The following is a 23768-nucleotide window of genomic DNA, read 5'->3' as shown; positions in this document are numbered from 1 at the left end:
TCATAGTTTTAGATCATTCTAGATCCTTCGAGCCCACCGTTTTCTCCTATTTCATCTTCTCTCAGTCTCCTACTGTAAATTATCTTTCATTCTTCATTCTTCATTCTTTCTCTGCACGCAACAACGCAAGCCTAAAACTGCGCTCCGCCAAGAAGGTTTTCTCCCTCAGCTTTTCTACTTGTCAGCGTTTTCATTCATTCGCTCTTTTTTTCTTCAATTTTCTTCTTTAACTATTGCTTTGATAACGTTTTACGTTGCAATCAATATAATTTCACCTGCTTCTTGTATCGAAAATGATTTCTCGGAGCATATAATTGATGCGTTTTAACAATTAGGTTAACTGTTGTAGCAGAGTGTTTTGGGAACTAAGTTCTTACTTGATTCTCTTACTGCTTCGGATAATTTGAGTATTGAAGTATGTTTGAATGAAATTATTTTTAAAATCAACTGTGTTAAGAATAATAGTTAATTTCTGAAATCTAATCATTTGTAGTTTATTTTTTCAACAGTTTATTTTTTATTTTTTTAGCTCCATTCACGCTATTTTTCTTATGAAGTTGATTTTTCTACATTCAAATGAAATTGATAATCTTAAATTATCTGAAAAGTAATCCTGATATTGGATTTTATATAATTGATTGTTGAAATAATTTATTTTTTGCAGTTGTCAGACATATATCTCATGGATACTACAAAAGGGAACACTGAAAAACCGTCTTCATTAGCTGCAAGTGTTACTTCATGTCGAAAGAAGAAGAGTGAAGAAGCCACTTTTTTGGAGGACGTGAAAGATCACATTGACGAGTTTATTCATGCTTCTATGGATGAACATAAAAGTTGCTTCAAGAAAACAGTTCAGAAGGTTTGTGTAGAGCCTAAGCTTTCTTATCTGGACAATTGTGTGCACCACATTGTAATCTACATAGTTTGCGTTTTTGGTTTATTTCAGATGTTTGGTATGTCCAAGGCTGTTGCAGAAAGGAACACTGACACTGCCAAAGAAGTTGAGAGTTCTCTGCCTCTTCAGACAACTTTGCAAGGTTAACTTTGCAATGATACACATTTCTTCCTTTTTAGAAATTAATTGTTTGTCTCTGTTTAATGACTAAATAAAAGCCCGTTTTCATTTACTTTGTGTTTAGAGCAAATATTTGTATTATACACTATTATTATTGACTTTAGAAGACATGTATTGTATGTAAGGTCTTACTATTGATCTGGGATGAACAATTATTCAACTACTACTCATTTGCTTGAACAACTAGCGAAATTGTTTTGAATAAGTAAACCAAAGAATAAATTTAAATCATAGTTCGCCAATTAAAACAACTTGGCAACAACTAACTCCCTAATCAGGCTGAGACACATGAAAATTAAGCAGTTAAGAGCATATAAAATTATGTTAACTTTATTATGGATCAGAATGTTAGGAACTAAAAATTGAAATTAGAAAAAAAAATGAAAGAATTGATTGAATAGAATGAAAATAAGAAAATACTAGGAAAACACTCTTTTCCAAGGGTTTTCTCTTTTACAAAAAAACTACCTCCTATTTTTCTTCTATTTTTCTTCCCCTTTTAAGACCTCAAAACTACCTCCTAACTCGTTCATTTTCTAACTATTTTAACTAACTTATTCTACAATAGAGAACTCATACAAAATGGTTGAATCTTCAAAATATTTTCAACGACAAGAAAGTACAACTTAGAATCTTGGGATATGATCCTTCTAAAACAATACTCAATTTTATTATGATATGTAATAATAGTCTAATACCTCAGGCATCAAAACGGCATATTAGAAACATCCGGAACTAATGCCAGGAATGCAGAAATCACTTGCTGGATGGAAAAAAATTAGAATTTTTGTTGACGTCAGTTAAACACTGGAGCTTCAGGTTTCTAAGCCTGAAAATCAGAAGTTACAGAGAGCAACCCCAACCCTCCCCCCTCAAGGAAAAGTCCAAAAGGAGCAAATAAAAATGTTAGCAGAGTTAGTATAAATGTACTCAACTAAAGCAGCATACGACGAATGTGAAGATATAGCCATCAATAAATTTATAGAGCCAATTATTGATAGATATATAATGATAAGCATGTTGGAATTTCCCATATCATTCTACTTAGTTAAAAACTATTTATCGAAATTAATAAAAATGTTCAGCATTATGCAGATATATAACGTATATAAGAACAGTGGTGAACTGGGTCAAATGATGTCAAACTTGATTTTTTTTCTTTTTCTTGCATGTTGTTTAGTGGCTTCTATGATTATGATAGGTTATAATTATAATACATGAGTAGAAAATAATTTTATAGAAAAACAAGTACTTATTTTGGTTTGACAGAAATAAAAGGTTGTTAAACTGATTATATCGATCATCAAACTGCAGTGGACACTCCTCATAATACTTGAACAAAATTTGTCCCTGATAATGTTGATTTCATAGAAAAGATATACAAAAAAATTGTCCCTGATAATGTTGAATTCATAGAAAAGATATACAAAAAAATTGTCCCTGACAATGTTGAATTCTTAGAAAAGATACATCAAATAATACAAAGAAGGTAATCAGAAAATGATCTGATGTTTGTAAAAAAGAAAAAAAAACTAATGAGATAAATTTACTGTAGTTGACATGAGATGTTCAACTTTGTAAACTCTTTGTAACTTCCTGGGAGGTATTCTTGGAGGTAATCCTGTTCTTGATTTGTTGTTATGCAGAGTTATCTCTCCTATTAGATTGGGGTTTCTATCAACTTCCCATATTGTTTCAATCAAATGACGAATTTCTGGATCCATCTCTGCATCTTCCCATTCTGCTTTTCTTTTCTTGTTTACATTCCATGCTCCTCCTTTCCCTCTTCCTTTCTCACCACATTCTTTATTCATCTTCACTGCTTGATAACAAATCACACTTTCTTTTGCACTTGATTCTTTTCTCACTTCCTCAACTCTCTCCTCTCCTCACCTCACCCCATATATTTATAACAAATGTTTACAAGAGTAAAAGATTACAAGATCATAATTTCATTTTCAAATATTTTCTTTCTGATTTTCTTGTTCTGTTTATCATACCAGTTTCTATTATTATCTGTTTATATCATCAGTTAAGATTTTAATTATTATGGATTTATTTCAAAATATATTATACATATCCATAAATTATTTATTGATTGCATTTAATTATTCAGTTATATTCAATGCAAAATAACAACTTTTGATCTAGATTTACATAACATTCGTTAATATGTATGATATAATAATAACAAATTATATTTTTGAAAAATATTTTAGATTTTTAAAATGAATATTTATTTAAATGGTGTATCTTTTCATTAGGTAAAAATAATATTTTTGAAAATTGAAAGGATATGAAATCAAGAAATCAAATCTAAAACAAACTGATCTTATGAAAATTAGAATATATTCAAATCTTTAATTTATCGTCGTATATTTATCCATTGAAAAGTAATCTTTAAAATTTAATAATTAATATAATATATTAAATTAAAATATATACTCAATATAAAGATCTGAAATGAATGTCATAACGTATAAAAGCAATACAAATTATACTAATAGTATTTATCTTACTATCTATATATATTAGTAAAATAAAAAATAAAATAAAATAATGAATTGATATTAAAATTAAAGATATAAATGTATTTTAAATTTTATAAGATCAGCTTGTTTTGGTTTTAGTTTTAATTTCTTAACATTTTATTCTTTTTATTTTTTAAAAATATTGTTTTTATTCTATAAAAAAACAGAGTATTTAAATATATTTAATTTAAAATATTTTCAGAAATATAATATGTTGATGTTATAACACATAAATTATTAATAAATATTATATAAATTTACATTAAAAATTTGAACTTTTGATTGTTAAAATATTTTTTAAAGTTACCAGAATTTCTTTAATGTAACTGACGAATTAAATATAATTGATAAATAATTTAAATGTGTATTTTGTTGATATGTTTTGAAATAAATTAATGATAATTGGAATCTAATTGATTATTAAAAACAAATGATAACAGAATCCATATGATAACTAGTTTAAGATAAATTAAGATACTATTTTATTTTTCTTATAAAGAGAATTCGCATTTAAAAAATTTAAAATATTTTCAGAAATATAATATGTTGATATCACATATATTAACAAATATTATATAAAATTAGATAAAAACAAAAAAAAATTCAAATTTTAATAATTTAGATATTTTTTAAACTTACCAAAACCAAATCTTGTTATTTTTAAAATATAATTGAATAATTAAAAAAATCTAGATAAAAAAACAAAAAAAAATCAACTTAATAATTAAGATATTTTTTTTGAAGTTACCAGCCAGATAATTGAAAAGGAAATTATCATCTTGTAATCTTTTAAGTCTTATAAATATTTGTTTGTTAAGATATGCAACTAAACAAAATCATGGAATAAAAATTAGGATTAGAATCTTAACTGATTATAAAAACAAATCATGATAGAAACAATAATTAATTTTAAAATAAATTAAAATATTATCAAAAGAGAGGCAAGAAAATAAAGAAAGAAGATATTTGAAAAGGAAACTTCTTGTGTAATTTTTTTTTTTTTTGTCTTCTAAATATTTGTTATAAAGAAAATAACAAGATACTCGAGAAAATGACACAAAATCAACATTTGATTTATTGAAAAAATAAAAAAAAGAGTCGTGAACATGAATGATGATAATGGAAAGAGTTGTTGAGACTGAAAAAGGAATAAAAGATTATGAAAGAAGAAATGTATAGAGATTCACAAATTTAGATTTTTTATTTAAAATTTTGTTGTGTCCTTTATTATAAATATTGTATTATAAATTTATAATAATTATAATTTTACTGAATTAATAACGACGTAAATTTATAAATTTTATTATATACAAAAAATAAAAACACAATTTTACTTATATATAAAAATGAAAACAGTAATTTAAATTCTATTATAATCTTGTAGCCCTTATTTATAAATGATGGAAATCCCACTAGAGATAAGGACAATTCATATAAGTGAGTGCAATCCTCACTCCTATGAGTCAGTTTTATGGGATTGAATTAAGCTTAAAGTCCACTTCGTAACATGTTATCAAAGCTATTTCGATCCTATCGTAACGAGTATTTAAGACTTTAAAAGATCAAGACACAGTTATAAATAAGAACATGTATATCACATTAGATAAAATTTAACACTTAGGGTCTAGTCTTATAAAACCCTAGATTAAAAGAATAAAAATAATATTTTTCTATAATAAAATATTAACTAGAATGCGAGTGATATAAGGTTTTGTTTTTGTATTGAAGAAAAATTTACAAAAAGAAAAAATCTTAAAAGTGATGTCATTGAGTGGAATAAAATGCTTACGGAAAATGAATTAAAACATCATAAAATACACTTGCAATAAAGATAATAATATTTTTTTTTTAAAAAAAGAATGAAATATAAAAAAAAAATGTACTTAAAATAAGTGACTCACATAAGTTAGATTTCTTTTTAACAGAAGATCTATACTTATGAATTGCAAAATCCATCATAAAATGCTGTGTTCTAAGGCATAACTAAGAATTCATTTGCATAGAAGTAAAACATTGAGAAATGGAAATTTTGGCAAGATAAAAAAAAGAATCATGGTTGTCCAAGAAGTGAAGGCATGTAGAAAGCATGGCTTTGTGCAATCTCAATGCGTTCACGAGGATCATTCTGATTCTCATCTCTAAGAGCTTGAAGAATAGCTTCTGATGAAGAGTGTTCCCTGCTAAATGCAAAATGCATCAATACTATAAATAATGTCTTCCATTCCAAATTTCATATTATAATTGACCAAAATATAATGAAGCTGTGATGTAATAGGGAGAACATTTGTCTTAATTACTTTGTGTGTGAAAATCAAGTTTAAGATTTCTCACATCGTGCTGATAAATTTGTTAACTTAGACTTTATTTATTGAGAATATTTTTATTGATATAATATGCTTTCATCTAATTTTTTTCTTAAAATTATTTATTGATAAATATGGAGTACCAATGTACCGTTTTTCTTGATACACAAGTTTTGGTATAATTCCTCCATATTTTCTTGTATTTTTTTTAATAATATTTTTTTTATGTTGTGACAGATGATTGTTGTTACTTGAGGTGTCAGTATATCTAAGATATTAAATTTTATAGTAATGTCTAACCTGAGAGTTTTTATATAAAAATTTGTGTGAAGATAAATATATAAAATATTTAAATGAAAAAAAAAAATGACTTCAAAGTCTGATTTTTAAATTTTGGATTAAATTGATTTGGTAATGAAACTTTTTGAGACTTTCTTTTGGAGATATTAAGATAGGTAAGTCCATTCAAGATCCATTGTTTCATTCTTTTTAAAATTAAAATAAAAACTAGTTCAAAATATTAACACTTGTGTCCTGGATTGTTTGGAAAGTATAAATTTGAAAGTAATTGAGTATTTCAATTGAGAGACTTAGAAATGTCTAAAAGTAGAAATATTTACATAATTAATGAGTTAAAGGTTATTTAGTAGAAAATGTTTACACAATTAACCAAATAATTAAGTCATAATTAACCTCTACTTTTATATGCCCATTAAGTAGAAAATATATGTTATTTTATGTATCTATTTTTGGATAAAAATAATTAGTTTTCAATGTGATGAGCTAGAAATGAATTACCTTGATATCAATATTTTATAGAGTGTCTTGAGGATGGGGCAAAGTTCAACAGGAGCAACCGGCTTGTGTTCTTCTGGGTGCAACACATTCAGGCTTGAATGGCTTAAAAGTTCAAAAAAGGCCTCCACTGCTGAGACACCCTACAAATATAAACACCAATCATATAATCAGAAATTTTTCAATGAGGATGAAATATTGTGTATTCACAAACTAAGAAAATCCACAACTAAAGTAACAAAAAGCATTTAAAGGCCAATTATCCACACTAGTTAGCTGATGCAACTTCTTTGATCCGATATGACGGATTATAATATATAAGTGGAGACAAACTTTGTCTTACTAAACCAACAAAGATTAAGTCAGATTTAAATCTTACTATTTTAAGATGGTCTCAGAACCTATCCTAATCAAGTTTGTTGGGTATGTTATGTCATCTGCTATCGAGTTTCCTTAATTTTATACTCAAAATGTTCAATTTTGACTTGAGGTGGATCCAAACCTCATCTTAAATCGGTTTTGTGAGGTTGAATTAGAGTTAAATTTCATGAAATATCAATATCATATATGTCAAACCAGATGAGGAATTTTTCCATCTGTTAATGCTCACTTGAATCCAACTACAGATTTTAAACCTCAAATGCCAATGATAACATAGGGAAGTCCCATTGTAGATCACTGACTAGAATGTAAAAACGTTGATAAGAAGAAATTCAAAGCCACATCTATCCTTCTGAACATTTAAGAATGGAAAAACCAGTTCGTGTTTTCAAAGCTGAACAATAAATGTACCATTGAAAATTGAAATTGCAGGAATGCTTAAAACCATAATAGCATACAAAAGTTCCACTGAACAACAACTAAAATTACTGAAAGTGGAATTATATGTGTGCCTAATATTCACTTTTTAATGCATATTATAGTATTTGTACATTCCAAAGTGCAATTAGAACACTTGAGGAAATTATGAAACATACATACCTGAATCATTCCTTTGCCACTGATGCTGTCACCCATGTCTGGGCTTAATTCGCCTTTAGCTAGCATCTGGCCATACCATGCATTACGACCTTTTAGCAAAGTGACATAAGTGTCAGCCAATAATGGCCCTGCAAGTTTCTCAGGTCCTTCAGCCAACAAGTGAGTGATGAATATCATCTCTGATGTGCAGTGTGCAAAGTATACAGATTTGCTGGTAGCACTCTCATTGGTAAGGGCTGCTACCATACCTGACAAATAATAAGGACATAAGGGGGATGTTATTATCACAGTAAAAAAAGCTCCCACTTTCCATTTGCAACAGCAATACGCAATAAAAATAACTCTTCTGTTATATGACTTCTTAAAAAGTTCATAACCATTAGATATCATATAGTTGCAGAGCTATGATCAAATATTTGAACTTGCATATACAATATATTCTTCTGTGTATGTCTATTGGTGAAGATTAATTCCTTAACCAGTCTTTGATAAAGTTAGCTTATGCTTAAAATTATGAATTTAGAGAATTTATATTGATTTGCCTAAACCAACTTTAGCTTATGTAAAAGCTTATTCAATTTTATCCTTTTACTTTCCTTTCTGGAAGTGTTTATGGAGAAATTTTTCCAAACAATCTCTATCTAATTTGAAGCTTACCTGCACCAATTGCATAGACATTTTTCAAGCCCCCCATGACTTCATGTGTGACAAGGTCACTGTTATCCCAGACAATAAAATGTGGTTGTCGTAGGAACTTGGCTAGAGGTTTCCTCCATTTATCAGCTCCACATATTCGAGCATTGGCATACTCCTTGTTGTAAATTTCTGAGGCAATATTTGGACCACCAAGATAAAGTATGTTCTCCATAGGCACTCCAGCTATCAAAGTATATATACATTGTAAACAGTTGAGAATAAGGGTAGATGAAATAGATATACTACCAACTTACTAGCTTCTATTGGTTGGTATAAAATAAGTTATAGATCACAAATAGCAGTACCTCCTATAAGGTGTGTTGTAAACTTTAGAGGGTAAGTGCAGAGTAATCAATTTTGAAATGTAAACAACTTCATAGTATATTTTGTATGCATTTATCATATTTTCTGCTGTTGATTTCTGAATCAAGATTTACTGCTTCACTTTGTACTCTAAAGGCTAAAATCTATAATGAAGTTTGGGAGTTATTTATTATCCTTTATCTGTAGTATACCTAAATATGAATGAGAACTTTAAGTGAAATGAAGTTACTAGTAGTGGACGGGGATGGTTGAGTTTCACATTCATTCAAAATAAACAACATTGTCTCCACCAATAAAACTCACAATAATGCTGCGGAAGTTTCTTTGGCTAGACTTCTTCTCTAGCTGTGCTGGTCAAAAGATGAAAAGTTATTCAAGAAGTAAGATATCAATGAGTCCCTGAACCTTGACACATAAAAGTGTCCTCAATGCTTTACAGTTCTTGTTCTGAGAGACAAATGTTTTCTAACTCCTACCACATCCAACCAGAGTGATAACAAAAAATGGTACAAAACCAACCATGTTTACTAATTAATAATGATATCTTTACCACAAGAGTACAAAGTTGAAGCTATGAGAGCTCATGCAACCCAAGGTTTTAAATTGCAGTTGGGATGATCACAGTTGCGGTTGTATAGTGATTAACAAAATTGAAGGCAAATGCAACTTAAAACCTTGGTGGAATTCCTTTACTACTTCTATTGTATCAAGTGCACGAGAAAAAAGATTGTCTTTCAAGTGTAAGAAAGAAGCCAGAAGAATGGAGAAAAGATAACTCATGATAATAAGCAGAAAAACCTTACTTGCTTGGTTAATCATTTTTGTGGGAGTTATAATATGGGGAACAGGCTCCAATGCAGCCTCTATACCCTTTGCCAGAGAGATTATCACAGGCACTGTGATTCTCTCCTTCCAATATTTACTTATCTCTTCAAAAATTTCCCTTGTTTCAGTTGAAGGCAAACCATTAACCACAATATCAGCATCCCAAACAGCTTCTTGCAAGTTTGTGACCACCTTCAATGGACAAAGTGGTGTATCTATCATGTTCAAACAAAATCCATCTTTCAGAATCTCATCAGCTAAAAGAGTCCTATCACCAAGCCTGGCCTCAACATATTTCAGATAAGCACAACGTCTGATCAACCTTCTCAATACATCCTCCCTGGAGTTGATAACTTCAAAGAGGTGCTTTGCTGTTGCTCTATCAAGTGTCTTCCCTGGCCTTCTCCATATCCTGATTTGCACCTTATCGCGGAATTGGCCAAAAGTATCTTGCAACAAAGCAGCAAAAACACTGCCCCAGGCACCAGCACCAACACTCACAATTCTCAAAGGATCACCATCAGCCTTCCCAACAAGGCTGCGAAGATCATCAAGCTTCTCCTCTGAACCATTGCAGGCCTGAACAGAGCCATTTGAGTATTCATTACAAACTACTTCCATGATGCTTCCCACCATGCATAAAACAAGCCTTGAAATGAAATCTCCAACACTTTTTTTGCTTCTAGTTCTATGAACTTTTCAACGGGTGACCTCTTTCTAATCCAGGTTTTATGCCCATAAACAAACTAAACACATCACAGAATCCTATATGACCCCCCTAAATCTTAGACCCTTCACATTCCTCTTTCTCAACTACCCAATTTGACCCTTTTGATCATAGGTTTGAGTTACCACTAAGATGCAAAAGAAACTGCAAAATCAAATCTTTTTGGTGGATCTTCGTGGACAAAAAGCTGAACTAACTAATTTTCAGATTTCGACAGAAAACTTCCACTCCTAACTTTAGTTGAAATAGAAGAATGAATGAAATATATCATACAATTACCTAATAAGGTGTCCCTTTTGGCTTTCTAGACAGCTCACATGCCAAAAGACCAGAGGGAAAAAACAAAAATATAAAATTCAAACACTAATGTAACTTTGATTTCTCCGTCTAGAGTTGTTTATCTACCCAGCTAAAAAGCAGTCACAACCAGTAAAAAACAAAGCAGAATACAAAATACCCATAACTTTTCTGTGGGAACAGTTATGCTTATTCAACCAAAGGGTTGTTTTCTTCAGTTTAAATGCAAGAACTGAACTTGTTAAAGGAAATAAAGGACACAAGAAACAGAAGGAAGAATGAAAATTAAGTGAGAATTTATACTGCACCAAAATGTGACTGAAGTTAAACATACAAAGGAAAAACCATTGATGGGAGTGAAACTAGAAGCAGCTTGTTCACATTGGTCATGTCATAAACAGAAAGAGATAAGAGAGATAAAGAGAGAAGAGGGTGTACTATAATGAAGGTGTATGGTTGAAGCCCATAGACATGCATTAAAGGTTTGTGGCTGTTGCCAACTTCCCAAGGTGATTCATTAATATGAGATGACTTTGCTCATCATGCTCCATGTGACATGCTTCATTGGCACTCAGTAAGAAATTTTTCTTACCAACTAAGCATAAAACAATTTCTTAAACTCATGTGCTAAGTAGGGATGAACAAATTCAGCCAAAATTATGATAAGAAAAAAATGACAATGTTACATAAATATATTTATGGAATTCTAATATTTTACTTTATGTGAATATATAACAATTAAGGTTTTTTTACACCTTTTGGTTAGTTTTTGGTCATTTTGTTGTCCAACTTTTCAATTTTTTATATTTTGTTTATAAATTATTGATTTTATATATTTGTGTTTCTTTAAATATGTATTCATGATATTATTTATTGCATAAACTTGCTAAATTAATTTTTTGAACTTTAGATTTTATTTTATTTTTATTTTCAAATGGAATGTTTCATATCAAGACTCGTAAAAAATGGAAAAAAAAGTTAACAAAAAATGGTTAAACAATCTACAATTTTTACACTATAATAAACGTTTCGGTGAAAAGCTATTTAAAATTAAAATTTAAAATATGAATAAATTTAAATTCAAAAGTTAAATTGTACTCCATAGAAAATATAATAAAATTGTTTTATTACAATACTCATACGTTCTAGAATAGATGTAATAAATTAATCATAATTCTTTTTATAATTTTTATCAATGTAAAAAATAATTAATTAATTTTATTGTCTACTTTTTTTTCATTATGAATTACAAGGAAGTAGAGAAAGAAGTAAAGTTGTTTTTAGAATAATCTAGATAAGGAAAAAGTATAACATCTAAGGTCAACATTTATACATCTTATACTTTTTAAGGTGTAATTACCTATAACATTTTCACGTGTCACCATTTGTACTAAAATCGGAAGGGGGCAAAAAAGTATTAAAACATGCATTAGTAAATGTGTTTTGGATATGTTTTTATGGACTGGATATTGTACAATTTTCTTTATACATTTATATAATTAGGTGGAGGCAAATTCTTCCATACCTTTTCTTTATCTTCATACTTTTTAAAAAAAATAACTTTTTTTATTTTTATGTTTTTCTTTTTAATTTTAAACAATATCTTTTTTTTTTGAAGAATATGGTGTTTTTTTCATCATTGTCAAGTAGTGGTGGTTGCTTGTGACAATTGGTGGTGGCTAACGATGAATGTTGGTAATTGAGATGAATTTTGTTGTGTTTTTACTGGTGATAACTGTGTTTTCGTTCGCTTATTTTTTTTATTTTTTTAAGCCACAAAGCTCAAAAAAATATATCAACAATGTGAAATACAAAACTTTAAGAAAACAAAATATTTTTGCACTAGGGAACATCGAATACAATAAATCTTTTCATCAATTCTCTAACACACGTTTAAATGATGGAACTGTTATTTCAAAACACGGTGATAAAAGAAGAATGAAAATGTTATGATTGGAAAGAAGAAGAATGAAAATGTTATGATTCGAAAGAATGTATAAGGTGTGGAGATGAACTAAAATATGAGATTATGCTTTATTTAAAATTAATTAAAAAAATTAAAACTAAAAAGTGTCTTTTAATAATTAATATGAAGATGTAGGGAAGATATAGAGGTGGAAGGAGAATTTGTGCTAAGTGGATTGTTGCTTTTGCTTGTTTTGAAACTTTAATTAATATGTTTCTGGATATGTGAAGTTGCTACAATTTTAGAATTTGATAAACACTTTTGCTATTAGTTTTATGGGCCTATAACATTATTATTTTTTTATGTCTAGTCATCTTTTGTACACTTTTTCTAATTGGCACTGCACCCCTACATTTTTTTACCTACACCCTCACAATTTTGTAAATTTTGAAACTGACCCCCATAATTTCGGGATTTGGGAATGTGCTACGGATTCATCCATCCGGAAGTGAACCATGTTGCATTCTGGAGGATGAGGGGGTGTTTTGGAAGCAAAGTTTGCATAAATTATTGATTTCTAGATTGCTGAATCCGAAAGCCTAATTTCTATTATGGATTGGTGGATCCAGAATGATTTTTTTCAATTCTGGATTTCAAAATTTGGAATGTATATTTTGAATTACGAATTGGTGGATCCAGAATGGTTTTTTCAATTATGGATGTTTTGTATATTTTTATTTTGGATTAACACTATCATTCATGTACTACCAGAAGCATCAATCCAGGAGATTACCGGATGTGCCAATCCGAAAATTTACCGGATTTCATAATCCAGAATATAAAAAATAAAGTACAATTTATATAGGGACACTTTTGTCTTTGCACAACCTTGTGGGGTGCAGGAAGAAACTGCCTTTTTAATTTTATATATGTTTTAAATGGGCCTTTTTTATATATTAACTTTTTGGCAATTGCTTCCTGCATCATATCAATGCACCCGATTCTAACGGAAAAGATGAAATTATCCTTAAAAAAAAATTTCAAAATATGTGTTTCGGATTTTTTTTCTGAAACGAAATTTTATATTACAGATTTTTTTATTAGGAATGGGTTTTTCATTTTTTTTTTCTGAATTTTCATTTTTGAAACACAATAATCTTTTTTTCAGATTTTTTTTTTCTGGAATGTCTTATTTTTCAATTCTGGATTTTTTGTCCGAAATAAAATTTTAAATTTTATTTCCGGATTTTTATTTCCGAAACTCAATAATCACTTTTGGATATATTTTTCCAGAATATATTATTTTTAATTCTGGATTTTTACTTTCAGAATAAATGGCATTTTTAGAAATTAATAAAATATGTTGGGTGCTGGTTAAAAATGATTGAGTGTAGGAAGCATTTGTCTAACTTTTTTTTTTGGGTCTGATTAGTCTGGGCCTATGTGCTACCCACCTATTATCTCAGGAGTGAAGAGTGTTTATAAACTATGAATATGAAGACATAGAACCCCTCTTGCTCTGTTCCAGTGTCCTAATCAGAATCACGCGATGGAGACGAAACCCACCGAGATTAGCAGCGGCAAGATGTTCGGCGGCTACAACAAGCGGTTCAAACATTTCAGCCCCACTCTCGGCTGCTCCATGAACTTCCACATCTACTTCCCTCCTTCTCCTTCTCCCTCTCACAAATTCCCAGTGAGTCCCTCTCAATTTCTCCCTTTCTCTTTCCAATTCATTCAAATTCACCCTTTTACACTTCCTTCATTTCATCATCTCATCATCCTGTGACTCAAAAGGTTCTCTATTGGCTCTCTGGCCTCACATGCACCGACGAGAACTTCATAGTCAAGTCCGGTGCTCAACGCGCCGCCGCTGCTGAGGGCATTGCTTTGGTTGCCCCCGACACTTCCCCAAGTAAATCTGTTTTTTAGTTTTTCATTTTGCCACGATTTCCCCAAATAAAGCTGCGAAATTTGATTAAACAGGCTTAAGTGATTTTTTGTTCGTAATGTCATATTCAATAAGTAATGCATGGACAGTGTGAAGGTGTTTTATACTTTCGTTCAAGTATGATAAGTTTGTTAATTTTTATAGTAATCACTTAAAATTCATATCAAGATTATTTATTTCTGCTTGCATGTCTGTTAAACCAGTAGATATTTTCGTTTTCATCTTCCTGAAATTATTTTCGTGTTTGGTCTCTTCACTGTTTTTTTCTTCATTTTGGTCTCGGATGTTACTTATTGAACCTTTTAAATTTGTAAACTTTTGATATATTTTTATGGGAGATTTTATTTTTGTCCATGGTAAGAAGCATTGTGCATGTTTGCTGAAATTTTTGTGTTTTGATACTTTGTAGTTTCATTTTTTCATTTTACTCTCTGAAGTTGTTTATTTGAGCTTTATAAAATGGTAAACTTTTGATGTAGGTTGGTAGAGTTTGATTTTAGTTAATGTGAAGAAGCAATGCATATTTTCTAATATCTATTCAGTCATGTTGTCACTTAGAAGAGAATTCTGACATGAAAAGGGAAATTTTAGGGAGAAAAACAGAAAAATAATTAAGAGGACTGGAATGCGAGTACAGGGAGCATGGCAATTAAAGAATATATATTTTTAACTACTATAGTTAATTGGTTATGGAGTTTCTACTTTTCCTTTTGTTGTTAAGCTTTTATATATGTTCTCAGTTTTAACTTGATAATGCAGGAGGCTTGAATGTGGAAGGAGAAGCCGACAGCTGGGACCTTGGAGTAGGTATGCCATGTGAGACCGTTACATTTGGGCTTTGAATTTTGAATAGGCTGGACCTTAACCTTGGGCCTGGCTCGGTTGGGCTTGGGGATGGGCCTGTTTGAAAATTACCAGACTCAAGCTTTGGCCAGCTTCATATTTCGCCATAGTGTTAGTCTTGTTGATTGTTTTTTATTTTTTAAGTTTGTTGTTTGTTTGTCATATGAGAATGTTGAATTTTTTGAAATTGCCATTAAGGTATGATACTAGACTTATAATGGATGTTCTGTTTTCTTCTACCACTGTTGTTTGTGACTCAGTTGGTAAACTTTCATTTTGTATGACCCAATCATGTGTCATATAGAAGTACTATTGAAAACGAGTGTTGTTACTGTCATCCTTCAATGCCATTGCATGTATGGTACTATGTATGTTATGTTTTATCTCCTTCTACTATAGTTTTTGTCTTGCTGACCGACCTTTCATTTTATATGATCCAATCTTGTGTTCTATTCTTGGTAATGAATATATTGTGAATCTAGTAGTACTACTCTTAATTACCCAATTCTATATTACATAACGAATTTATATTTGTAATTAAAAGGAACTTTTGCTAATATAATTCCTTCAACAGCATGGTAGTGGCAGAGATCTCAAGAAATACTCAACCTAATAAGGGTTTCTCATTTATGAGACTAGTCAATTAAGGGGAATAAACATGTATTTTCGTTCTCTAAGGCTATTCCTTTTTTGTAATTGAATGTGGCTCTCATTCACATGATAAAAATATGATTGCTTTGTTTTTCTCCTTGTTTTTTCTTTCTAAGTAGTAATCTTTATGTGTATTTTGAGATTAGATATCTAACTTATGATGTAAATTGTATCATAATTTGACTAAGGGAAATATATTTCAATGTAATGTTTTGTTACAAACAATAAAAACAAAGCCTTGTCCCACTAAGAGAGGTGAACTACATGGATTAGATGATGTCATTAAACACTGCTAAAAACCAAAGCTTCATGAGTATTATTTACAACGAGATCTTCCTCAACAACTTCCTATAAAGTCCTTTTTGGTTTGGTCTCCCTCTCCTCCTTTTCACATGACTACAAGTCATAACATAACTACTATTCTGATTCATGTCACTTTCTTTGTACATGTCCAAACCACTTTAATTGGTTTTAAGTCATCTTTTCTCAATTGGTGATAAACCAATCTTTTCTTGTATATAAACATTTTTATCCTGCCATTTCTTGTATTGTGACACATCCATCTTAACATTTTCATTTATTTTATACTTCCATGTTGTCCTTTTAAAGCCCAATATTCATTACAATATAGCATAGACAAATGTATATCAGTACAGAAAAACTTGTCTTTTAGTTTTATAGGTACTTTGCCTTTTTTTTCTCCATTTTAACTATCCAGCATATCTTGTGTATACCATCCTCCTTAATTTGTCGTTCATTTTGTGTTATTCTACTTATAATAATCCTTGCTCTCTTATAATATTTACTTATAAGAGGCCTAACACATTCCCCTTGTTTTGATAGAAAAAAAAAGCTCATTCTGTTCAGAAGATGCGATTGTTGTGTGGAATAATTTTAATTGTTATGGACTTGTAGCTAAAGAGTTAACTTGCAATGTACAATATAAACATTTTAATTTTACAGAAGATATTTTAATTCCATATACATTCTGGAACAGGTGCTGGATTTTATGTCAATGCCACACAAGAGAAATGGAAGAATTGGCGTATGTATGACTACATTGTCAAGGAATTGCCAAAGCTTCTGAGTGATAATTTTCCACAGCTTGAAACATCAAAGGCTTCTATATTTGGTCATTCTATGGGCGGGCATGGTGCTCTGACAATCTTCCTGAAAAATCAGGATAAATATAAGGTCTTGATGATTATGCAACTGAAAACTTAAAACTAGTTTGAAAATATTGGAATTTCCTGAACATAATGGATAGTTTTATTGTTAAGTAACATTTGGTTTTTTATTAGTTACCTCCCCTAACTGAGATAGTGCATAGTCATAAATTTCTCTGCTACATGTTGATTGTATAGGTATTACTTTTTTTTATTTGTCTGCAAATACTTTTTTTTATTTCTTGGGATGTCAATTTTATTTAGATATTAAGCCATTATCTCATGATGTATATTGCATAAGGATTAGTGATTTCTCATATTTGTTAGGACATCTGGTAGTCTTAATAAGTGTAAGCTTATTCTTTACTGTGCAACTTTTACTATTTAATAGTTGTGAGACAAATTATGTGAAAAGGAGGATACTCATCAAGGCTAATTTTTTTCCTGTCAAAATTGTTTGACCACGTAATGTGTTATGCAAGCTTAGCAAAATACAAGTTTACCTTGTTTTGAAGCTCAAATTAGGGATTATATCATCAATTGCATAGTCAGCATTCTTGCGCATCCATCTTATGAGGGGATGGGGATGTAACACATACAATATTGTAGTTGGGTGGATGAACTAAACAATGTTTAACTATATGAAAGGAAAACTGTACTGGATACTTTTAAGTCTTGAAATGCTCTATAGTGGTGAATGTTGTAGAACAGTACACTGAGAGAGAAAAATGTGCAGTTGAAAAGAGAATGTTGAGGGGTAAGATGGTGGGACAGAACGGATAAGATAGAAATGAATGTATTCAGGAGACACCCATTTATAGTTTATTGTTCCAAAAACATATAAGGTGAACTAGTTGCAATCTGCTTAGCATATTATGTTTGTTGCAATCTGCGTAGCATATTATGTTTGTTGCAATCTGCATAGCATATTATGCTTGTTGCAATCTACATAGCATATTATGTTTGTTGCAAATTAGAACCAAACCAATTATTTCATCCTTTGGGTGACCTTCTGAAATTTGTAGAACATAATTTTGCAAGATAAGATATAGACTGTACTTTGTCATGATAAATAAATTTTATTTACTTATTTAGATTCTAACTTATTTTTGTTTGCATAACATGCTTGTTCCAGTCAGTTTCTGCCTTTGCTCCAATCGCAAATCCTATAAATTGTCCTTGGGGTCAGAAGGCATTCACAAATTATCTAGGTGACAAGAAATCTGATTGGGAGGTAAATTTAATGAGAAAATTGCATGTTGGCTTTAAACCAGTCTTTATATTTCATTATAATAAGAAGTTGAAAAATGCAGGAGTATGATGCCACTTGTTTGGTAACGAAGTTTCCTAATGTCTCCTCCTCCATTTTGATTGATCAGGTAAAATATTTTGTTTTTTGTTTATTATTTTGAAAATACTTGTGAATGATTGACTTAAAGAGTGATAAAATTTTTACTTTATGTCAGTTTTATTAGATTATACTTGATTTTTACGTTTTACGAAATCCAGTTTTAGCATGAATATGAATAAATCTATACTTTCTGCCAGATAATTAAATGATCTTATTGAGTTTTTGCTGGTTTTATATTTGTTACTGTTAATCCACTTTTCAGGGGGAAGATGACAAATTTTTGCCTGATCAACTGCTGCCTAACAAGTTTGAAGAGGCTTGCAGAAAAGCCAATGTTCCGCTACTGTTACGTTTCCAACCTGGTTATGACCACCTTTACTATTTTATAGCCACATTCATAGATGATCACATCCAACATCATGCTCAAGCTCTTAGTCTTAATTAAGTTGTGTGCACTTTGATGATTTATCTACTTTCTGAACTCTGCTGAATCTACTCAGTCAATGTTCTCGTAGTACCTTGGCTCTTTTTGAGTTTGGAACGAAACATGTTTCATGTTAGTTCAAAACTAATCCTTTGTCTACTATGAAATTTTATTTCTTCTACTGAAAAGTTTATTTTATTACAATAGTTATCTTAAATAATTTATTAAAGAATGAATAAGAAATAGTAATAGTAAAAAATATTGAGACTCAAAAATGAAAATGATCTTTCTGTTTGATTATGTTAAAAAGATGTTCCCATATTTATTATAGTGAAAACATATTTTACTCAATATTTTAATATTATCTTAATAAATGCACATTAGTTTTGGATAAAGTAGACTTTACATATAGATCATTTTATACTCATTTACCTAAATAGTAAGAGTATATTATTATTCATTCAATTGAATTTACTTAACAAATCTTCAACTAATTTTAAATTTTATAAAAAAAGAAGGATCGTATACTTGTATTCAATTCAATAGTAGCCTTAATCAAACAATTGTGTTATTAAATTTTAATATGCATGAAAAAACACATTATCACTATTAAAATAATTATTCCATTGATGCATACAAATACATTAGCGAAGCAAGATTTAAGGCTCTTGGATTGTTGATCCTCCAAAAGTGGACTTGATTGCATGCTTTACATACATTCCCATGCCCAAGAACAAGAAGATGGCAACCACCAAGTTAGGTAATTTCTTTTGCTTGATAATGTCTCCAACCAAACCATAAAGTGTTTCAGGTAACCTTTGCTCAACCTTCTTCTCAACCTTATTATCAACATTGTTCTGAAAATCAGAATGCTTAATTGTTTCATGCACTTCCTTAGCTTTAGAAGTGGTAGCTTTGACTCTATCTTCATCACCATTCTTATCATCTTTCCCTACTTTCCTCATTTCATTGATCTGAGAAACTAATTCACTTTTCTTTGGTGCCTCTTGTGTTGGTGCTTCTTTGGTTTCTCTTAGATATTTTTGGTTTACATAAGGTTGTGTTGGTGGCTTAACTTCAGTGATGCTTTTGGGAATCCTTATGTATAGTAGGTCACCTTGTAACTTGGCTTTGATCCCGTTGGTGCTAGAATGAGGAGGAATGACAAATTCTTTGTTAATTCTACGCCATTTGTTCTCACTGATCTGCTCTTCACCCCTCACCTTTAGTCTACGATTTGTGCCAATTTGAACTCTCAAATTCTCCTTTCTAAATCCTGCACATTATTCAAAAGTCAATAGGTTTTGTTGGGAGGCAATTGCATTCATGGCAATTAAAAAAAATTGTGAGTATTCATGTCTACATGCAAGTATTTTTGTGTGGATGTTAAGTATCAGGATCAGGATGAGTAATGGGGCAAATTTCTTTGAAAGGGAATAAGTAGCAAATATGTAATTTCTTTTAAGAAACATGTGCAATTTCACACATTAATTATTGAAATGAGTAAAATTTTAAAAAAATTATGAAATGAGTAAGTTGTGTCAAAGTCATGAAAAAATCATATTAAAATGACAAGACTTAAGTGTATTTGATGAACGGAAGTCAAGATGTTTGATGGACTGAAGTCAAGATGCATGACGTGTAATTAGATTTCAACAAAAATCATATCATCTTGGTACAACTTACTCATTTTGATAATTTTTAAAAAATTTATCCATTTTAATAATTATTGTGTAAAATACACCTAATTGGTAAAAAAAAAACACATACATGTTTATGTAACATTTCTAATTTTTGGAGGAAAAAAATACATTGACAACCTTGTTCTAGTATACAACCCTCTTTCTTTGTTTAAAATTTCAATTTTTGTATGAAATGACAAAAATACCATTTTTTATATCATCAACTAGAGGTTGTATACTGGACCACGTTGTGAATATATCATTTCTTTTTTTTTACCAAAAAGATTTAAAATAGTTATATTTCATTCTTTGGATCGTCAATATAATGCAAATTAGGAGATTTTTTTTCATCATATTTTATCCTTTGATTGTATCTTCTTTCTTCTCTCATGAGAAGAGTTCTCTCATGAGAAGAATGGATGAAATTAAAGATTTGGTCCATTCAAACATTTCTAAACACTAAAATGGATATTTCATTCAAACATTTCCTAACAGTAATAAAACAATGGTTCACAATTTAAATGTGTTTGAACCAAATCTTGAAAGAAAGATTTTGTTTTAGAAAAATCAAAAGCAAGCAAGCATGCATGAAATGAAGTAAAGTTAGGGAGAAAAGAAGAGATGATGACCTTTAAGCATGAGAATAAGAGTGTGAGCTTCTTCATCTTGAGCCCATTCATGAAACGGTTCAAAATCTTGGTAGACACGATCACCTGCTTCATGTGACCTTCGATCCTTTTCTGCCATTGTTAATGTAACTTTCATCTCTTCTCTTCTCTTATCCTTCATTTATACAAATTCATGACATGCTTTGTTTTCTGTGAATTAACTTCCAAGCTAGGTTTCTTTTCGTGTTCTTCAGGAAACTCTATAAATCTCTGCAATTCCTTTTCTAGGGTTTTCTACTTATTCTTCCTTGCTGAGCTAGTTATGATTAATATACGCAATGAAAACAAAAATCGTTTTCTATATCTTCAAGTAAGAGACGAGAGCACACTAAAAATTTGAATCCTAACCCAAAATTTTAGTGATTCAAAATGTTTTTTAAAGAATAAGACTATGAATGATTGTGATCACAATTGCAGCCATATTAGTTGTATTTGCTCATAATTTTTCTCTGTATGAAACTAAAATTGCAATTTAAAACTTGTACATGGTTGAAGTTATTTCTAAAAGTAATTAATATGATAATCAGAAAAAGTTTAGGCCTGTAATTCTCTTTACACTTTTTTTAATCTTATTGTTGAAACAAAAATTCACTAAACATGAGGTGTGTCATTAAGAATGCAAGTTATTGATGATTTTGATTGTGATAAGTTTATAATTTTGGAAAATTGGAAAGTATTTGTGTTGGTCTTATATTTTGAGTGTGTTTCCCAAGAACTAGAAAAACAAAAATGGAAGATAAAGATGTGACACTAAGGGAGAGAGTGAGAAGCATTTCCTCTTTTACGCACATGGAATGGCCAATGACACCAAACACGTATTTGCATACCATGTGACTCAAACAAAATTCAATTTTATTTTATTTTATGTATCATTAAATTTTTATGATAATTTTTTAAGTATACTGCCATTTAATTCTTTCAAAAACAATTATTACAATTATATTCAAACCCGTTTTATTGTGTAAGCCTCTTTCGAGAAAAAAAAATAGTAATAAAATTTGATGATATATGTTGAAACTCGATTTCATACTTGGTAATAAAATACTAGTCCAATAATAAACAATTGTTTAAAATAAGTTTAAAATGATTCTATAATATATTAAAAATAAATTTTAAATTTAATTTAATCTTATAAAATTAATTTACAAAATGAAAGAATGTTGCTTCTCCAAGCCTTCGTTCCATGCAGATTTTGGGTGGAAGCTTTACCCATAGTTGTTTTCTTTATCAAGTATTTTTTCTACGAATATTGATTTTTAAAACTCAGTTTTAGTTGTATATGTTTTATCCATGTACTTCATCTTGAAGAATATAACTTGGGGCACAATGCATTGAATGTGCATTTATGTGGTGTAGTACTCTCATAATACTTTCATCACTTCTAACCATAAATGTGATATTATTTGATAATTATTTTCTTCTTCTCTCACTTCATGCAGTTGTGATATTCATGAAAAAGTAAGAAATAAGTAAGAATCTCTAAATTATTTAGTGAACCAGAGTATCATATCATGTTTATTCTAAAATTATTTGGCTTTATGGTCTTTTGGATGAACTTGAATTTTCTCATATAAATCTACTGCATCTTTATCTTTATGTTGATAAGTGTTATTCAAAGATATTCAAAGTACATTATCATGAGGTTTATGGTGACCATTTATATTAATTTTTCATATCAATACTCATTTTCAGATTATAAACATTCTTGTCAAAATCAATTTTTGTTAGTAAATTGATGCTCTTTAATCTACCACATAAATTTGAGGAGAAAACATGAATTAATACTAATTTGTTTTCCTAAAGATAAGCATATACACACCAACAAAATTTTCTTCTATTAATATAAATGTGTTTGTTATTATTGTTAGTTAAAATCCATGGTTTTTTTAAATGTAATTTGGATGCAAAAATACTCACTTGATGTATGGAAATAAAGCACAACTAAGAAAATTAAAATTTCAATTTTAAGAAACCATAAAAAACTAAAAAGATAGTATTTTATTATGTTATACGTGAATTTTAATGTTAACTCAACCACACAAATTAATAAATTTGACAAACTTTCGTTAAAATAGATTTTAAATAATTCTGGTATTATGTTTTAAATTTAATTTAATTTTATAAAACTAATTTGTGAATTTATAAAAATTAAAAATATCGTAATGTCTAATAAATATGGAATCTTGAAAAAAAAAATCCAAAAATAATAACTATTTTATTGAGAAAATACAAAAGTTAGAGTGTGAAATCCCCAAAGCCATTCATAGTTGAAACAAAAAGTTGAGTACATAAGTTGGGATAAAGGGGACAAAACATTGAAGCATAGGGTTAAACTAATTAATGTTGATAAGACACACACAAACTTTAAAACCTCAAAATCATTTCAAATCTTACAAAGGTTGCACATGGCTCACCCCACAACCTCTAGATTCCTCATAGGAAGCATGTACTTTATATTATATCTTCATTTTCTTCTCTTTTAATTTCCTTAAACATTTCAAATTTTCTTATGGACTTTATTTGGAACTTGAGGGTGCATATATATATATATATATATATATATATATAT

General features: G+C 29.6%; 4 protein-coding genes across 11 annotated transcripts; 2 read left to right on the top strand and 2 right to left on the bottom strand.

Annotated features, from left to right (window-relative positions):
* Positions 1–13: 13 nt before the first annotated feature.
* LOC137830550 (uncharacterized) lies at positions 14–1244 on the top strand. Its single transcript, XM_068637973.2, has 3 exons — positions 14–155; positions 665–862; positions 950–1244. Exons 2-3 carry the CDS (start codon positions 683–685, stop codon positions 1043–1045), a joined length of 276 nt encoding a protein of 91 aa, XP_068494074.1. The 5' UTR covers positions 14–155; positions 665–682; the 3' UTR covers positions 1046–1244.
* A 4183-nt stretch (positions 1245–5427) lies between these two features.
* LOC137830549 (glycerol-3-phosphate dehydrogenase [NAD(+)] GPDHC1, cytosolic) lies at positions 5428–11160 on the bottom strand. Of its 8 annotated transcripts, none has more exons than XM_068637970.2 (6): positions 10996–11126; positions 9512–10112; positions 8346–8567; positions 7689–7936; positions 6711–6850; positions 5428–5786 (listed from the first exon to the last, which is right to left on the bottom strand). In XM_068637970.2, exons 1-6 carry the CDS (start codon positions 11032–11034, stop codon positions 5660–5662), a joined length of 1377 nt encoding a protein of 458 aa, XP_068494071.1. In that variant the 5' UTR covers positions 11035–11126; the 3' UTR covers positions 5428–5659. The 8 variants fall into 8 exon arrangements, with proteins under 8 accessions (XP_068494071.1, XP_090161570.1, XP_090161571.1 ...); XM_090305444.1 differs by having other exon boundaries at positions 10892–11026; XM_090305445.1 differs by lacking the exon at positions 10996–11126 and adding an exon at positions 10861–10964.
* A 2706-nt stretch (positions 11161–13866) lies between these two features.
* SFGH (S-formylglutathione hydrolase) lies at positions 13867–19053 on the top strand. The gene is made up of 7 exons (XM_068637977.2): positions 13867–14159; positions 14261–14378; positions 15174–15221; positions 16906–17102; positions 18210–18308; positions 18388–18453; positions 18688–19053. The coding sequence occupies exons 1-7, from the start codon at positions 14013–14015 to the stop codon at positions 18868–18870; spliced, it is 858 nt and encodes a 285-aa protein (XP_068494078.1). The 5' UTR covers positions 13867–14012; the 3' UTR covers positions 18871–19053.
* Positions 19054–19397: 344 nt separating this feature from the next.
* Positions 19398–21316, bottom strand: LOC137830553 (uncharacterized). Its single transcript, XM_068637976.2, has 2 exons — positions 21161–21316; positions 19398–20125 (listed from the first exon to the last, which is right to left on the bottom strand). The coding sequence occupies exons 1-2, from the start codon at positions 21294–21296 to the stop codon at positions 19509–19511; spliced, it is 753 nt and encodes a 250-aa protein (XP_068494077.1). The 5' UTR covers positions 21297–21316; the 3' UTR covers positions 19398–19508.
* Between the last annotated feature and the right edge of the window lie 2452 nt (positions 21317–23768).

Source organism: Phaseolus vulgaris, chromosome 7 (assembly GCF_051622355.1).
Source record: "Phaseolus vulgaris cultivar YP4 chromosome 7, ASM5162235v1, whole genome shotgun sequence".
In the NCBI taxonomy this organism is placed as follows: domain Eukaryota; kingdom Viridiplantae; phylum Streptophyta; class Magnoliopsida; order Fabales; family Fabaceae; genus Phaseolus; species Phaseolus vulgaris.
Note: the sequence above shows the minus strand (reverse complement) of the source record. Positions and strands in the feature narration are given on the sequence as shown.

Coding starts and splice junctions, on each gene's coding strand:
- LOC137830550 (XM_068637973.2), top strand. CDS start 683: ATGGATACTACAAAAGGGAACACTGAAAAACCGTCTTCATTAGCTGCA. Junction 863..949: donor TCAAGAAAACAGTTCAGAAG/GTTTGTGTAGAG, acceptor GGTTTATTTCAG/ATGTTTGGTATGTCCAAGGC.
- LOC137830549 (XM_068637969.2), bottom strand. CDS start 10,169: ATGGTGGGAAGCATCATGGAAGTAGTTTGTAATGAATACTCAAATGGC. Junction 8,568..9,511: donor AAAAATGATTAACCAAGCAA/GTAAGGTTTTTC, acceptor ATACTTTGATAG/CTGGAGTGCCTATGGAGAAC. Junction 7,937..8,345: donor TGTCTATGCAATTGGTGCAG/GTAAGCTTCAAA, acceptor ATTATTTGTCAG/GTATGGTAGCAGCCCTTACC.
- SFGH (XM_068637977.2), top strand. CDS start 14,013: ATGGAGACGAAACCCACCGAGATTAGCAGCGGCAAGATGTTCGGCGGC. Junction 17,103..18,209: donor AAAATCAGGATAAATATAAG/GTCTTGATGATT, acceptor TGCTTGTTCCAG/TCAGTTTCTGCCTTTGCTCC. Junction 18,454..18,687: donor CCTCCATTTTGATTGATCAG/GTAAAATATTTT, acceptor TCCACTTTTCAG/GGGGAAGATGACAAATTTTT.
- LOC137830553 (XM_068637976.2), bottom strand. CDS start 21,296: ATGAAAGTTACATTAACAATGGCAGAAAAGGATCGAAGGTCACATGAA. Junction 20,126..21,160: donor TCTTATTCTCATGCTTAAAG/GTCATCATCTCT, acceptor AATAATGTGCAG/GATTTAGAAAGGAGAATTTG.